This window comes from Erpetoichthys calabaricus, chromosome 4 (genome assembly GCF_900747795.2).
Source record: "Erpetoichthys calabaricus chromosome 4, fErpCal1.3, whole genome shotgun sequence".
Taxonomy (NCBI): domain Eukaryota; kingdom Metazoa; phylum Chordata; class Cladistia; order Polypteriformes; family Polypteridae; genus Erpetoichthys; species Erpetoichthys calabaricus.
In genome coordinates this window covers 159,649,965-159,666,962 of record NC_041397.2, presented here as the reverse complement: position 1 = coordinate 159,666,962, position 16,998 = coordinate 159,649,965, and the positions used below count along the sequence as shown (strand labels likewise).

The window sequence follows — 16,998 nt, the reverse complement described above, 5'->3', positions numbered from 1 at the left end:
CTTTGTCATCATGTCATTTACTTGAAAATACGGGGCCTGAGTTGCCTCGAAAGCTTGCACATTGTAATCTTTTTAGTTAGCCAATAAACGGTGTCATTTTGCTTGACTTCCCACTACGATCATAATGGCTAACACGGTACAACACACTAGTTCTACTATACATTTAAATATAAACAGAACAATGTGCTTTCTAATGAAACAGTGCAATAATAATAAATTCAATTCAAGTTTATTCTTGCAGCAGGAAGGCATATCTTGTCAGAACTGCTGCAGTTTAGTCCCAGGAGACTTTTGTTTACTGGAGTCTGCACATTCTTCCTGGGCACTCGTTATTGCCTTCTGGCTGACACCACCACAATATGCTGTAGGTCCCTGGAAGCATGCACTGTTCTTTCACATTCTATTGACCTGAATGTTTGGTTGATCAGCAACTCTAAACTGGCTCGGTATGTGCAAATCTACCTGTGAGCGTAAGTGTGCCCTGTAATGCAAAAATAGTATTTTGGGTTTTGTGTGGGGTTCAATGATTTTTAGATTGAAACCAGACCTTAAATGTAAAATTAATGCATGAAATTTATATATGATATGGATGACACAATGGTTGTGCTACTGTCTCAAAGTAGAGAGACCAGGGTTTTTGTCCTGGGTTCTCCCTGCCTGGAATTTGCATGTTCCTCCAATGTCTGTGTGGGTTTCCTCTCACAGTCTAAAGACATGCAAGTTAGGTGAATTGGTGATGCTAAATTGGTCTGGGTGTGGTGTATTTAAGTGTGTCTATGCATTTACCCTGTGGTGGACCATGTGCAAGGATTGTTCCTGCTTTGCTCCCTATGCTTGCTGGGGTAGTGTCCAGCTGTCCTGATAAGACAAGGTTATCCTGCTTAGGATAAGGTGGGCAAAGAAAATGGATGGATTTACATATTAGGTATTAATTTTCAACCCTTTAACACAATTAACATTTTATATTTATATTGCATATTACCATATTTTGCATTTATGTAAATTTTAAAACCATATAAGCCAGTTAAAAGTCATGGAGGCTGAATTCTACCCAGGCTGTACTAGTTGCAAATAATGATCCAGTAGTGGTCAAATGCCAGTTAATTACAGTGCTCACTCACTAGTCAATTAACTTAAAATGCATGTCTTTTGAGATTTAAGAGGGAAATCAGAGTAGCAGGGAGAAAGACTCACAGAAACCTGGCACTGACAATGCCTAGGACCTACTTCTTAGCCATTTTCCTGGGATGGTGAGGTAGCAGCAGCTCTAACCATTGTGTCACCATCAACAACATTCAACAGAATATGCTTTATATTTACCTTCCAAAAAAAACATTAAAACTAAAATTTTCAAAGGAGCTTTGACAATAGTCATGCATTTTATGTACAGTAAACATGGTTAATATATTATTTGGGCTTAAAATGTTTTATATTAATATTCAACATCTGGTAAACATTTACTTTTAGTATACAACAACATCATTGGATTTAAGCTTAACAAAGCTATGTCTTTCTTGTCTTTAACTTTCATTTTTAGCACATTTACTTTAAGAATGAAATAACAGAGTATGTTAACCTAAGATTTTCAGGTTATGAATTTCTTCAATATGGAATACCCAACCACCCCTAAGGCTACTCAATTCCAGTCAAGTGATTTGAGAGGCTGCTTTTTGCAAATGGAAATATTCCAAAATATTTACAATGAGGAAACACTGTTAATCATCAATGTGAATCTAGTGTATGCAGTGTCAGACATAAACTTGTGAAAATGTTTACATTTATAACCAACTAACTGTGTTTCAATTGGTATTAATTTAAAACTATACAGTTGCTGCTTCATATCCTTTCTCTGTTTTTAAGGGGCCTTGGATTAGGTAATGATTCTATATTACTTTTTTATATTTTATTCTGCTAATTTAAATTACTTTTTAAAATTAATATTAATCCATTATCTCTTTCATGACAGTTACAGCTATTTGACTTCCGTAATTAAAATGATAAAAGCCATGGTGACCTTGACCTTTTATTTAAAAAAACAAACAAAAATAACCCAAACATGTTTAATTCTACTAGGATCCAAAGATATCATTTTCATAAATAAAATATAAGTGAACTGATTATAAATATAATGTATTTTAAGACAAAGAGGTCTTTGTTGCTGCCTGTTTGTTTTTAAAAGTTGTCACCAGGGACATACACTTAAATTGAGGTTATATAAAAGAAAAGGGTGGCACGGTGGTGCAGTGGTAACGCTGCTGCCTCGCAGTAAGGAGACCTGGGTTCGCTTCCCGGGTCCTCCCTGCGTGGAGTTTGCATGTTCTCCCCGTGTTTGTGTGGGTTTCCTCTGGTTTCCTCCCACAGTCCAAAGACATGCAGGTTAGGTGCACTGGCTATCCTAAATTGTTCCTAGTGTGTGTGTGCCCTTCGGTGGGCAGGCACCCTGCCCGGGGTTTGTTCCTGCCTTGCACCCTGTGCTGAATGGGATTGGCTCCAGCAGACCCCCGTGACCCTGTGTTAGGATATAGCGGGTTGGACAATGACTAACTGACTGATAAAAGAAAAATCAAACTTAAAAAGCTGTGCAACACTGAAACTATCTTACATTGTTATACAGTAAAAACTAGTTTGTATTTATATTCCATGAATTAGAAAAATAATGTCTTTAAAGAAGTCTTGCCTGTATTTGGCTGAATAATAAATGAATTGAGCAGATTTCCACTGAAAATACTGTACAGGATCCCTTTACTTGAACCATCAGAATTATGGGCCTGTATCCTTGTAACTGTGGTGCCTGTAAAAGAACAATTTAAAAAAAAAAAATAAATTAAGACTGTTTCTTGTTTTCTCTGTAACAGTTTATTCTTCTGGTATCTGTATGGTATATAACATGCAGCATATAAGGAATAAAATATATTTTTTAATTCATTTTTGGAATAAAAGTAGCCAAGGTTTGGTATATGATGATGTTTGGTATCAAAACTAACAAAGAAATTTGTAGGTAGAATGGAGCTCTAATCTTGCTGCTTTAAATAACATTTTATTACTATCATTAAAATTCTAAATCAATATTGTTCAGTGTTTCATCTTTGAACCTTCAAATAGTTTTTGAAAATAATTTTTGCTGCTTCTGAAAATTCTAATGTTCTAATGTCACTTGTTCTTTGCTGTATTGGGTTACTACTGGAGGTAAGGGCACTGTTGATGTTTTGTAAAGATCATTACATGAAGAATTTCATTGCATTTTATAGTACTTACTATTTTGTTTTACCAACAAAACACATTCAAATAAGAATTCCAATATACTGGTTATCTGTGACAAATCTTGAACACAAACTGGAAGAAACATGTAGAAAGACTTAGAAAAAGACTTATTTGATATTTTAAAACTGTGCACTTTAATATTGGTGGAATAAAGATCACACTTACCTCTCTTTGCATTTTCCTGCAAACTGACATCCTTAAAATTACGTGGAAAGCGCACACCTTTGTATTCGTCCTCTTTAATGTAAATCACCACCACTCCTGTAGATGAACGAGCTGGAGTCCCTTGGTCAGTTGCAATTACAAACAGGGTTCTTTCTTTTTGAGACATCATGGAAAGAGTCTTTAACAGCCTAATTTCCCCAGAAAATGAATTGATGCTAAAGCCTGACACTGAAGTTGTAAAGCGATAGAAAATTGAAGCATTAGCCCCAAAGTCTTTGTCTTCAGCTCTCATAGTAGCTATCACATTGTTGATGGAGGCATCTTGAGAAATATTTATTATAAGTGGGTCCTGAATGAAAAATGGTGAGTTATCATTGACATCTCTTATGTTAATTGTGATAGGAATAGTGGCATTCTTTGGTATTACAGTGGAACAGTCAATGGCCACTACTTGGAACCGATATGTTGCCCGCTTTTCTCTGTCCAGCAGGGCAGCCGTAGTAATCCTACCAGTTTCTTGATTTATGCTAAACATACTCAGTGACTCTTTGCTCAAGAAATATAGCAAACGCCCATTATCTCCATAATCAGCATCTGAAGCAGTTACATCAAGAATAAGAGTACCAACTTGGGCATCTTCATCGGTATCAACTATAAAGGAACTATCAGTGAAGGTGGGGTAGTTGTCATTAATGTCCAAGACTACCACAGTCACAGTGGCTGTGCTACTCAGGGCTGGCTTCCCAAGGTCCCGTGCCATAATAGTCAAAGAATACCTAGATATTCTTTCCCTGTCAAGAGGTCGAGAGGGAGAAAATACTCCAGAACTACTATGAATGATGAAATCGCCATGAGGGTCTCCATCTACAGGAACAAACGACAGAAAAAACGACAAAACAATTAAAATATTAAAATAAGAACATTAATAATTAAGAACTTTATAAGAATAAAAAGAACATACTTTAAGATTATGTTTTTATGAGCATGTTTCTGTATTGTATATGCAAACAATACTAATTCAAGCCATCACAGCTCGGCATGGGCCATGTTTTTTGCAAGCATGGTTGAAATTGAGCCTAAAGAAGAAATTTCTGCTATTGTGGTTATAGTAGTTATACGGGGTATAATCTCTTAAGCACTCCCTATGAGATAAAAAGAACTAGTAATTTTTTTCCAATAAACTTCTTTTACATTTTGTGTTTCCCATAATACATGCTTCTTTAAAGTTGCTTTCTGTCTGTTTCATGTAGTGATCAATTTAGAATTGTATCACTCTTTATGACCAAGAAACTGAACAGAGTACCTGCCTATCAAGAGCAATAACTACCCTGTAATGTATATTGATCAAGATCCTCTTGGTAGCTTTGCTTGCTGATAAAGGAGCACATGATTTGACTGTGGCATAGGTGAAGTAAAGAGTTACAGCATACAGCATTGTGGAGGCACACAAGTGCAAAACTATCTTATGCCATAGGCTCTAAATATATAATTTTGGTGTGGGGTGATTTTGTTGCAAATTCTGATACTGAACTTTTAAACTTGAGATCAAAAGGCAGCATATCATGTAGATATTTTTAAATGGCAGTGGAGTTGAAACTCCCTCGCTTGTATTTCTAAACCTTAGCAAACAGTAGTTTTCTCATATTGGCTTTTGTGCAATTCTAACAGGAAAATCAATCTTGACTGTTTCTGTTGTATTCTTAACCAGTATTTCACTATCTATACCATGCCCTTCATACTCTTTGGGTCTGATTCTAGACCTTCTAACTTTTACTACTATCAAGTCAGTTGACATTAGAATTGTCTTATGACCAAAACAATTTTCGTTCCTAGACTAATTTAGCTTTCTATGCAGGCATTGATACCCTGTACTAGATGGCAACGTTGGGAAGAACAAAATTTTATTTATACCTTTTTGTGTTAACAGTTTGTTTAGTAGTGGTTTCATTCAAGGTACGTAACAATAAAACTTTAAATCCCTATAAGGATGGCCTCACTTAATTCGTGTCCCTAAAATTTGGTTTTAGGAATTAAATTGTACCGTAAAAAGTGTTCAGTGTATGCCAGAGTGGGTTCATAGGACTGTGTGAAGTTGAAGCAGAAAAGCCATGAGCACTTAAGAACAATCCAAGTGATATACTGAAATGGTTGCAGGGGTTGAATCACACATGCATGACAAGCAACATGAATTCTTTTTTAAAAATTGCTTTATATTTACGCTATGGAATCCTTTGTTTATTTTTTTTCATCAATTACCCTGGACTTTATGCATTTTAAAAAACAGATGAAAATAGACAGAATTATACACCTTCTTACTGATAAATACCAAATATTAATCTTATATTCCAAAACAAAAACTGAATTTTGGCCCTGTGTGTGCAGAGTTAAACTGACCATTTAATTTCTGTGCTTTTCAATTATTATAACACAGGATTCTTTAACTAATGTTTACTTATGTTTTAGTGGGTATTTACTTTATAGATGAAGTTGTTTCAAACCTTAGCATTAAACAACTTATAAAAGTGCTCTGCCTCATTGTAAAAGTTGTCAGTTTTTAATAATTTGGTTTAACTTTCTTTACTTTTTGAGTCAGTTTGTGGTGCACTCTAACATTTTAACAAAGAGTGTATGGTCTTACTAGTGATGAGCATTACACATGTTTAATATTGTTTTGTCCATAGTATTGCAATAATAACATTCTACAAAATATTAAACTGAATTGTGTTAAATGAACATTTAACTATAATGAACTGAATTAGTAATAGGAAAAGAAAAGAAAATTTCTCTGAACTAACATGATAGGAGTAGTCTATAGAGCTCCTCATATAATTATTTTGTAAACACAAGCTGAAAAACCTTATATTAACCACTTTGAACCTCCAAACCACTCAAAAAAATACCCTCAAAAGGACAACAATCATATAAAACTAAAATAAAAATAATATATATTGCATTCAAGTCTATTACTGTTCATACTACTACTGTAATAAAAGATTCGTTCCTGCCAATTTAGATACTTTCTTGCCAATTTTTTTTAAGCAAATAGCATTCCATACAAACAAATCAAATTTTACAAAACTACAGTGCATCCGGAAAGTATTCACAGCGCATCACTTTTTCCACATTTAGTTATGTTACAGCCTTATTCCAAAATGGATTAAATTCATTTTTTTCCTCAGAATTCTACACACAACACCCCATAATGACAACGTGAAAAAAGTTTACTTGAGATTTTTGCAAATTTATTAAAAATAAAAAAAAAAAATAAAAAAAACCTTTGCCGTGAAGCTCGAAATTGAGCTCAGGTGCATCCTGTTTCCCCTGATCATCCTTGAGATGTTTCTGCAGCTTAATTGAAGTCCACCTGTGGTAAATTCAGTCCATTGGACATGATTTGGAAAGGCACACACCTGTCTATATAAGGTCCCACAGTTGACAATTCATGTCAGAGTACAAACCATGCATGAAGTCAAAGGAATTGTCTGTAGACCACCGAGACAGGATTGTCTCAAGGCACATATCTGGGGAAGGTTACAGAAAAATTTCTGCTGCTTTGAAGGTCCAAATGAGTACAGTGGCCTCCATCATCCGTAAGTGGAAGAAGTTTGAAACAACCAGGACTCTTCCTAGAGCTGGCTGGCCATCTAAACTGAGCGATCGGGGGAGAAGGGCCTTAGTCAGGGAGGTGACCAAGAACCCGATGGTAACTCTGTCAGAGCTCCAGAGGTCATCTGTCTAGAGAGGAGAACTTTCCAGGAGGACAACCATCTCTGCAGCAATCCACCAATCAGGTCTGTATGGTAGAGTGGCCAGACGGAAGCCACTCCTTAGTAAAAGGCACATGGCAGCCCGCCTGGAGTTTGCCAAAAGGCACCTGAAGGACTCTCAGACCATGAGAAAGAAAATTCTCTGGCCTGATGAGACAAAGATTAAACTCTTTGGTGTGAATGCCAGGCATCACGTTTGGAGGAAACCTGGCACCATCCCTACAGTGAAGCATGGTGGTGGCAGCATCATGCTGTGGGGATGTTTTTCAGCGGCAGGAACTGGGAGACTAGTCAGGATAAAGGGAAAGATGACTGCAGGAATGTACAGAGAAATCCTGGATGAAAACCTGCTCCAGAGCGCTCTTGACCTCAGACTGGGGTGACGGTTCATCTTTCAGCAGGACAACGACCCCAAGCACACAGCCAAGATATCAAAGGAGTGGCTTCAGGACAACTCTGTGAATATCCTTGAGTGGCCCAGCCAGAGCCCAGACTTGAATCCAATTGAACATCTCTGGAGAGATCTTAAAATGGCTGTGTACCGACGCTTCCCATCCAACCTGATGGAGCTTGAGAGGTGCTGCAAAGAGGAATGGGCGAAACTGGCCAAGGATAGGTGTGCCAAGCTTGCGGCATCATATTCAAAAAGACTTGAGGCTGTAATTGCTGCCAAAGGTGCATCGACAAAGTATTGAGTAAAGGCTGTGAATACTTATGTATATGGGATTTCTCAGTTTTATTATTTTTAATAAATTTGCAAAAACCTCAAGTAAACTTTTTTTCATATTGTCATTATGGGGTGTTGTGTGCAGAATTCTGAGGAAAAAAAATAATTTAATCCATTTTGGAATAAGGCTGTAACATAACAATAGGTGGAAAAAGCGATGCGCTGTGAATACTTTCTGGATGCACTGTAAGTTCAAATCAAATCAAATTTCTTGCCAATTTTGATTAAAGCATTTATTCATAAAAAATTGGGTGGTGCTTAATGTGAACCATATTTATTATGTATGAGAGTATTTCTGATTCCACATCCTGCTGTACTTTTATCCACTTTACTTTTGTCAAATTGATAATTCTCAGGGTCTTGTAAGGCCATTTGTCCATGTGGTATGCTGCTGAAACGAGCAGTATAATGGTGTACACAGGCTATAATGAATACTTTGAAAACGTTTTTGGGATAAAACTATAAGACACCACTTAACTGATGCAAAGATCTGAAGTGCTCTTTTAATAGAGCAACACACCTTTCAATGACTTATCTTTTGTGTGCAGGGTCCATATTGTATTTCTCTTCTGCCAAAGACGATGGGTTTGTCACAGGTTTTACCTAAGCTTAGAGATATCTGCAGTCTCCCAAAAAACACACATCATGAAACTTCATCTTCTTTTGCTAAATGCTAATCATTACAGTTTACTGATACTGATGAATCTTGTGTAGCTCCTGGTCACTTGGCCACAGTATTCCTTAAATAAGATTTCTGCTACAGATAATTTACATATATACGGCATTAACATTTTTTTCTGCAAACACAATTTTGAGGCTAATATGCCTGATCATGTCATTAGCACCAATTATATTTGTAAATCCATAGACTGCATAAAAGTCTTTTTCTGATTGTCTCAGAGTCACCTTAAATGCTATTGTGCAAGATTTGTCTGGGCACTATATAAAGAGGTAAAGTAGCGGCTAGAAGGGCACCTTACTGTAACCAGGGTTGTAAATGTACAGATTTAAAAAAAAAAATTTTTTTACTATTTCTTCCTCCCTGTCAAATATATTTAATACTTCTTTGTCTTTCCTTCAGTTCTGTGGTGTGTTTCATCTTTCATCTTTGTTGAATAATACTTTTGTATTTTAAGAACACACTATGTAGTACGTAATGCAAACATTTTCTGCCAGATTGATAACAACCATAGAGACTGATCCATTTGAAAGCCTCTCAGCACCCACAGTATCAACCTACCAACATCTTCTCACTGGCATATGTCCATTCTCACCTATGTAAGGCATTTGAGAAACTCTATCTGGCAGTGGGAATTTATACCATCTACCTGAGGGCAGGAGTGCTTTGGATTTTTGTTCTAATTTCTTAATTAGGAAACAGTTCTTCTGGTCTATGGAACATGTCATTTAATCTGTCACTTTTCTTGTGCAGAAGATTAGAATCCCTCAATTTTCCTTTTATTCCAAAACATTTTTTTTAAACTGCCTATTTAAAGATGAACGCATATTGCAATTGACAATGGCACATTTTCCTTCTGGTTATTTGTGACACATGGGTAACTGCCTTCTTATTAGTGAAATTAAACTATAAAGAATTTGAATTCTTTTCAAACAAGAGAATTTTAATGAAGCAAAAATAGTAGAAAATTAAAAGATATGAGGAGGACATGCTGTAGATTACCTTAGGATGGTCACAAGCAGCCCCTTGCAATAGAAGCTCTGTGTTTGTTTGTCTTCAATGTTGTTTGCTATTGTTTACTACTTTTTTTATTGGACAACCGAAAATGTGAGGAAGGACTCACACTCACTTACATATGACAGCAACTACTGGACTTGTACCCTTTGTATACTAGATCATTGGATCTAATTGTTGGGCTGCCAGCAGAACTACTGCATTCATGTCTCGGAAAAAATGAAGGAGCCCGACAAGAGAAGAAGGTACAGACTTTAACTGCCTTCAATTATTATGGGAAACAGAAAATTGCTGGTGAATAAAATGGCTTAGAGCTGAAGTCTGCAGTTGCACTGGATGGATTTGAAATTGTGCTGGTGGACAGAAGCAGGAGTGAAAGCAGCAAGAAGAAAGCATGTAGACTTGACTTTTTTGTGAATGAAAAATTGTGTAACCCTGGATTTATTACAATTAAAACCCGAATGTTGAGCTGCTTGCATTGGGTTTATGAGCTTATTATATGTCAGAGAGTTTTTACATGCCTTTGGGCTGGCAGTTTCCATCCCTCCTCAGCAGACATGGCAATCGCAACAGATACAGTATCCTTTGTAATAAGCAAACTCACAACTGACCATCCCTGTGCTTTCATCACAATTTCTGTGGATTTTAACCATATTTCACTTTCCTCCACCCTCACCAATGTTTACCAGTCCGTGGACTGTACAACAAGAGAAAACAGGACCCTGGACTTGTCATACGGCAATTTTAAAGGGGCATATAACTCTTTTACTTTGCCAAGTTTATGCTGATCGGACCATAATTTGGTACAGCTCATACCTGCATATAAATCCATTGCTCACAGCCACCACCAGGACCTTGCAGGAATGAATAACAGAGGCCAAGGACGCTCTTAAGGATGCGTCTGAAAACAGTGACTGGGATATGCTTTGTGAGACACACAGTGAGGACAATGAGGAATGGAGCCACTGTATCATAGAGTACATCAGGTTTTGTGTAGATAACACAGTTCTTACAAGGAGATTGTGCTGTTTTTCCAACAACTAGTCATGGATCATAAAAGAACTGAAGGCCCTACTGAATATGAAGAAGAGAGCCTTCAGGTCTGGAGATAAGGATGAAATCAAACAGTTGCAGTCAGACCTGAAGAAGCAGCTCTGTGAGGGGAAAGCCCACTACAGAGACAAACTTCAGCATAAGTTGCAACAGAACAACATGAAGAAAGTGTGGAATAGAATGAACACTATCACTGGCTACATGCAAAGGAAGTGAACAAGAACACAGCTAATGAACCGAACCAGTTTGACTTGTTCCTGTCAGCACCTCCTTCTCCCAACACTGCTAGCCTCTGTGTGCAAGCTGAGGAGGCTCTGGAATCCCAACTGTCATCTGCATCCTGCACTATCCTCCGCTACAATAACATCACACCTGTGGTCTTCAGCCACACTCCACTCCCTGGACTGTATGTCTCTGCTGATGAAGTGAGGAGAGAGCTGGAAAAACGAAGCTTCAGGGCCTGATGGAATCAGACCCAGGTGGCTGAAAACATCTGCCAGCCAACTCTGTGGGGTCCTTTAGCACCTTTAGTCCTTTTTCCTGCATTTGTTGAAGGGTCCCCAGCTGTGCAAAACATCCTATATGGCCCCAGTGCCAAACAAAGGACATTCCAGTGATTCCAAGGACCAGGTGTTCTTACTTCATATAACATGAAGACCTTTGAGAAAACAGCTATGACCCCTGATTTTAGAACATCTGGATCATCTGCAGTTTGCCTGTGAGGCACATATAGGTGTGCAGGATGCTCTCATCTACATGCTCCACAGAGCCTTCTCTCACTTGGACAAAACTGGTACCACAGTCAGGATAATTTCATTTGACTTTTCCACTGCCTTTACCACCATTCTGCCTTAATGGCTGGGGAAAATGGTCAAGTATTAGAATGCTGATTCTCCCATGGTCTCCTGGATCATGAACCTGACCAACAGACAGCAGTTTGTGAAGCTGAGGGACTATGTGCCAGAAATGGTGGTGTGTAATGCTGGAGCACCTCAGGGAACTGACTCGTCTCCTGTTAACCCTCTTCTCTTCCTATCCAGCACTTCAGTGCAAAAAAAAATCCACTACACTCTCATCATCATTTTGACTGTAAACTATTTGTGCTTGGACAGGTGTACTACCTAGCGCATAATACATTACCTTTTCATGACAGCAACAATTACATGAAAACCTGTAAACATCAATTATTGAAAATGACATTTGTTTGGGTTAACACAATTTTTTATTCTTTCATCATATTTCATCTTAAAGGCATATTGAGAAATATGATAATTAAACCTTTTTTTGGTTTATAAATGTCTCACCATGAGAAAAATACTGAATTTGTCAATACTTCAACTGAATGCCATTTATATATCTATAAAGCAAATTGGGCTTATGCCCAAAAAGACGAAAAAATTTGTATTACTAGGATTTCCCTTTATAAAATTTATATTCATTTACAATTCCCATGATATTTGTATTCTATGTCTAAAATGCAGAGTAACTAACTTCATTAATAAGAACTCACCGATAATTTTGTACTCTGTTTTGCCATTCTCACCAGCATCAGAATCTCTTGCCTTTATAGCCAAAAGAGCAGATGGGTCTTGGTTTTCTGGCACCTCTAAATAGTATAAGTCCTTCTCAAAAACTGGAGCATTATCATTTTCATCCAACACCTTAACTTTAATTGTTGCTTTGGCAAAATTGGGTGGAGACCCACCATCTTCAGCATAGGCTGTAGGAAGAAAATAATTACTTTGTAAGTCACAGAGTATGTACATTTCATACGATCTAAAACATCAAAACTGGCAGTTGTTTTAGTAATCTTACGTTTTTTTACTGTGCCTCACCACACTCATCCTTGAGACATAGGAAGCCAGAGTTCAACTTTGAAAGATTATTGTCTGCAAATGGAAACATTTCTGAATTTATCAGATTCAGACATCACTGAACATCTAAACTGTTCCAGCTCCTTTATGTCACAATCTTGCAGTCTACACCCCAAACCTTATTAAACCATCTATTCTCATCCAATGTCTTAATGTTTTATTTTTTTACAATTTACACAGTACAGATGATGATAAAAGTTTGTTTCAGGTGGAACAGTGAGTAGTGGCATTTTTCTTGTGTTTTTGGTTTAAATATTTTCCCAGTTTTCATGAAGATTCTCTTTCTGTCAACTTTAGTTTTCTCCCACAGTCCTAGGACACACTTTCAAGTTGACTGGATTTAGCTGACTGTACTTAAGTTTGATCTGAGAAGGCCTGACATATGTGCTTGGATAACCTGACACCCACAGTAACACTGACCAGACCAAACTAGTTCAAGAAAATCACTGTAGAGGATCATGGTGTGCATGACCCATGTTCTTCAAATCCCTGTAGACTACTATTTATGCGTAATTGTTTTTTTCTGCAGCTACTTGCTCAACAGTGATACATCAGTTGTTCACTTTTATAAACGTTCATGGACATAACTTTACCCATATAACTATATGGTAGCTGCAAGTATACAATTACATTATCTTCTTTACCTTATCAAATTCTTTGAATATACACTACAGTATATTGATGTATTCATGGTATTCATATAATACAATAACAACCAATTGTCTATTAAAAAAGTCATGTAATGTAAATAGGTTTTTGATAATGATACCTTACTCTGATTTTTTTTATATTCTATATAATTATGTTTTTAATGGTATAGCTTTTGTTATGTCTTTACAAACCAGTTTGGACCATTTTAATGTGTTTTTCTTCTGATTGCTTTTGGAATATGATTAGTTTGATTAGTTTGCATATTAATCATGACGTCTCTGATAAGATTCTATTTTTTGTTTATAGTAGAAATGTTTTTTCCAGCCATTCTATGTTTTCTAGAAATGTATTCACATTAAATATTTTTTCATAATTCTATAGTATCTTGCCAAAAGATTCACACCTGGATTACAAATGATCTGTTCATATCCTGTTTATTGTAGCATCATATGGCGGATGAGAAAAAATTAAGAAAAAAAATTCAGAAGTGAGCGTGTAGCAGGCTTTGCTCTGTAGGAACCAAGTTACCCAAACTATTCTATAGCATTTTAGTAATTATTTACTGCTCAGATGCATATCGTTCTGATCATAAAATAGGTCATTACGATAACAATTGACAGAAAGAATGAATAATAAAATTGCAGAATTACAGATTTGAGTGTTCATCTAGAGTGCCTCTTTCTCTTGCACAATTTGGCTCAAAAACTAATCAACACATTTTCATCTCATAACAAGCTTAAATTTCGAGTTTGGTATTTTTCTGTCCAGCTGTTTTAGCTCTAAACTGTCCTCAAAAAACTGTGACACAAAAACACACACCCATCATTGAGGTATCAATGTTTTTGGTATTGGGGACCCTAAAATGTTGAGATCCGTCGGAAATCGGAGATTGAAATTTCTGAAAAAAAGTAAAGCTTTCACTCCTCCCACATTGATGATAGGTTAGTGGGGGAGGGCACAAATCAAAAATGTCATTTTTGGAGTAAATACTTTTGTGAAAAGTAGTTATTTATGGTTAATGTGGTGCAGTGATTAAGGCTTTTGACTTCAAACCCCAAGGTTGTGGGTTCAAATCCTGCCACTCACACTGTGTGACCCTCAGCAAGTCACTTCACCTGTCTGTGCTCCAACTTGAAAAAGAAAAAAAATGTAACCAACTGCATCTCAAAAATTGTAAGTCACATTGGATAAAGGTGTCTGTCAAATAAATGGATTGAGTCAGTCAACTTTACATTATATATGCATATATAAAAGACACTAGCTTGTATTTCTTCTGTTTTGGCACTAGGTTATTTGAACCATTCATATAATACATACAGTAGATAGATAGATAGATAGATAGATAGATAGATAGATAGATAGATAGATAGATAGATAGATAGATAGATAGATAGATAGATAGATACTTTATTAATCCCAAGGGGAAATTCACATACTCCAGCAGCAGCATACTGATAAAGAAACAATATTAAATTAAAGAGTCATAAAAAATGCAGGTAAAACAGGCAATAGCTTTGTATAATGTTAACATTTACCCCCCTCCCCCAAGGTGGAACTGAAGCGTCGCATAGTGTGGGGGAGGAACAATCTCCTCAGTCTGTCAGTGGAGCAGGACAGTGACAGCAGTCTGTCGCTGAAGCTGCTCCTCTGTCTGGAGATAATTGCAGTAGCCTATATATTATGTCTCAGTTACTTAAATTTGGTGATCCTAATAGGGTTCCACTGTAAAGAAGCTAATTTTTTCTTCTACAGCTCATTTGTTTCATAATCAGGGGCTGAATGTATCCATAAATATACCTAACTGCATACTGTAAAAACTGAAAAGTGGCAACCGATACACCAATATTAGAAGACATGCAAAGGCTGCTTAAGGCTTAGTATGCAATCGAGGCACCAATATTATCAACCAATAAATACATCATGTGAAAGTATTTGTTTTTTATAGATTGTGGATTGGTATTTTATTAGATATATACAATGAAAACATAAATCTTTGTGAAATGAAGGAAGTCAGATTCAAAGGAGGGTGCAGCAAAAAATGTGAGTTTCTGCTGGAATAAATTACCTTTATCAGATAAAAAAAACGTCTACACCAAAAAAGTTAAAATATACTGTATTTGAATAAGTTAATGTTATTCTTTTATCTTTGGTTGATTGCAAGTTTTACTTATTTTTTGTTTGACTTTGTTTTCTGAAAGGATCTAGTTTCTTTTCATTTACATCCTGCTAGGCTAACAATTTCCGTGGATTTCTGTTTATTCTGCAATGGACAAATGGCTCCGCTGCAGAATGCTCCTGCCTTAGGGCAGTATTTTATGCTTTCTGCTTTCATATTTTTGTGGAAACATGCAACAGTTCATTTATTCAGGCTGTATTGTGTTTAGTCTAATGAAGACATTTCTCCCACTGCCACTTCATTTTTCCTGGTGAGGAATGGAGTAGCAGTATGTCTGGCTGGACTGACCAAGCTATCCTATCCTGTCCTATCATATCCTTATCCTTAGCAATTTGTTCCAGCTCCGCCAGGGGAAATCACAAAATTCCCAGACCTGTTGAGATATGTAATCCCTCCAGCATCTCCTGGGTCTTTTGCCTTTTGGCCATTCCTGGTACACTCCCAGATAGCATTTTAACTTCTTGCCCAAACCATCTCAACTGTTTTTCCTTTCAGTTTGCAGAAGCATCACATTTGGTGAGCCTATCCCACCAGAAATAGATGCAAGTCAGAACACTCCAGCACCAGATGGGTTATACTAAAGCAGTTTACACACAATAGATCAGTAAAAGTGTCATTGAAAGTAGACATATACTAAGGCTGGACATGGAAGTGAGATTTAACTAGCTAGCTTCACACAGAAGATACTTTGATTGATATCATACTAGGGTTTTTGTGCTGTGGTGTGTCAAACATAAATAATTAATCACAGTGTTATTTAAGTATGCTTTACTCTGTAGAACATTTTTCTACTAATTTTAGATCTGCTAACAATGACTAGGAAAACTAAACAATTTAATATGACATTAATGAACCAGCATAAAAAAAAAGAAAAACTGTGACATTACCTGTGAAAATATAGAGATCCTTTGTCTCTCTGTCTAGAGATTTCATTGTTTTAATGACTCCAGTTGCTGAATCCATTGAGAAGCTGTCATCTAAAATGCCTCCATATGTAACCACACCATTGGAACCTGCAAATTATTGAAAACACCATATTCAATAACAGAACCTTGTTGTATCTCTCATAAATTAAACTTCTTGGTTTTACCGTCACGAGGCTAGGAAGTGTTTTGTATCGTGTACATACAAAAAGTATTCGATAGTGAATTAGCAATGATTGTGCTTGAGCAGCTACATACAGTATGTATGTAATCAATTGTTTTGTTTTATATGTGTAATTAATGAAGACCTCTTTGCAGAAATCTGATTTCAATTTGACATTAATGAATCTTTTTCTGTTGATCAATGTCAAAAAAGACAAATTAAATCTACTGTGAATTAAAGTTCTATTAACAATAAAATATTAAACACTTCAAGAGGTTGAGTACTTTTTACAGGCGTTATATATAGACATACTATATTGTCACACATGTGCACATGGAGTACAGTTTACAGGCTCAAATAATGTTATTTGTCAGCCAGAGCGGGGTTGGCGTTCTCACTTGATCCTCTCTCCTCTTGTTCCTCTGCAGCCCAGCCAAAGACCCTGCATCTTGCAGTTTTTCTGAATTGCTGAAACACTAAACCCCATTCACTGAACCAAAAGCTCACTGGCCTGAACTCATTTATTGAATCATTCACTCTTTTGA

General features: G+C 36.6%; 1 protein-coding gene across 1 annotated transcript in view; it reads right to left on the bottom strand.

The window, feature by feature from the left end:
• The window catches only part of LOC114641417 (protocadherin-16), a 237,387-nt gene that overhangs the window by 58,919 nt on the left and 161,470 nt on the right, over nucleotides 1-16,998 (bottom strand). Inside the window, exons 11-14 of the mRNA XM_028790469.2 lie at nucleotides 16,255-16,380; nucleotides 12,177-12,386; nucleotides 3,427-4,290; nucleotides 2,678-2,791 (exon numbers count right to left, since the gene is read on the bottom strand). Coding sequence (XP_028646302.2) covers nucleotides 2,678-2,791; nucleotides 3,427-4,290; nucleotides 12,177-12,386; nucleotides 16,255-16,380 — 1,314 coding nt within the window. The remainder of the gene's footprint in view (nucleotides 1-2,677; nucleotides 2,792-3,426; nucleotides 4,291-12,176; nucleotides 12,387-16,254; nucleotides 16,381-16,998) is intronic.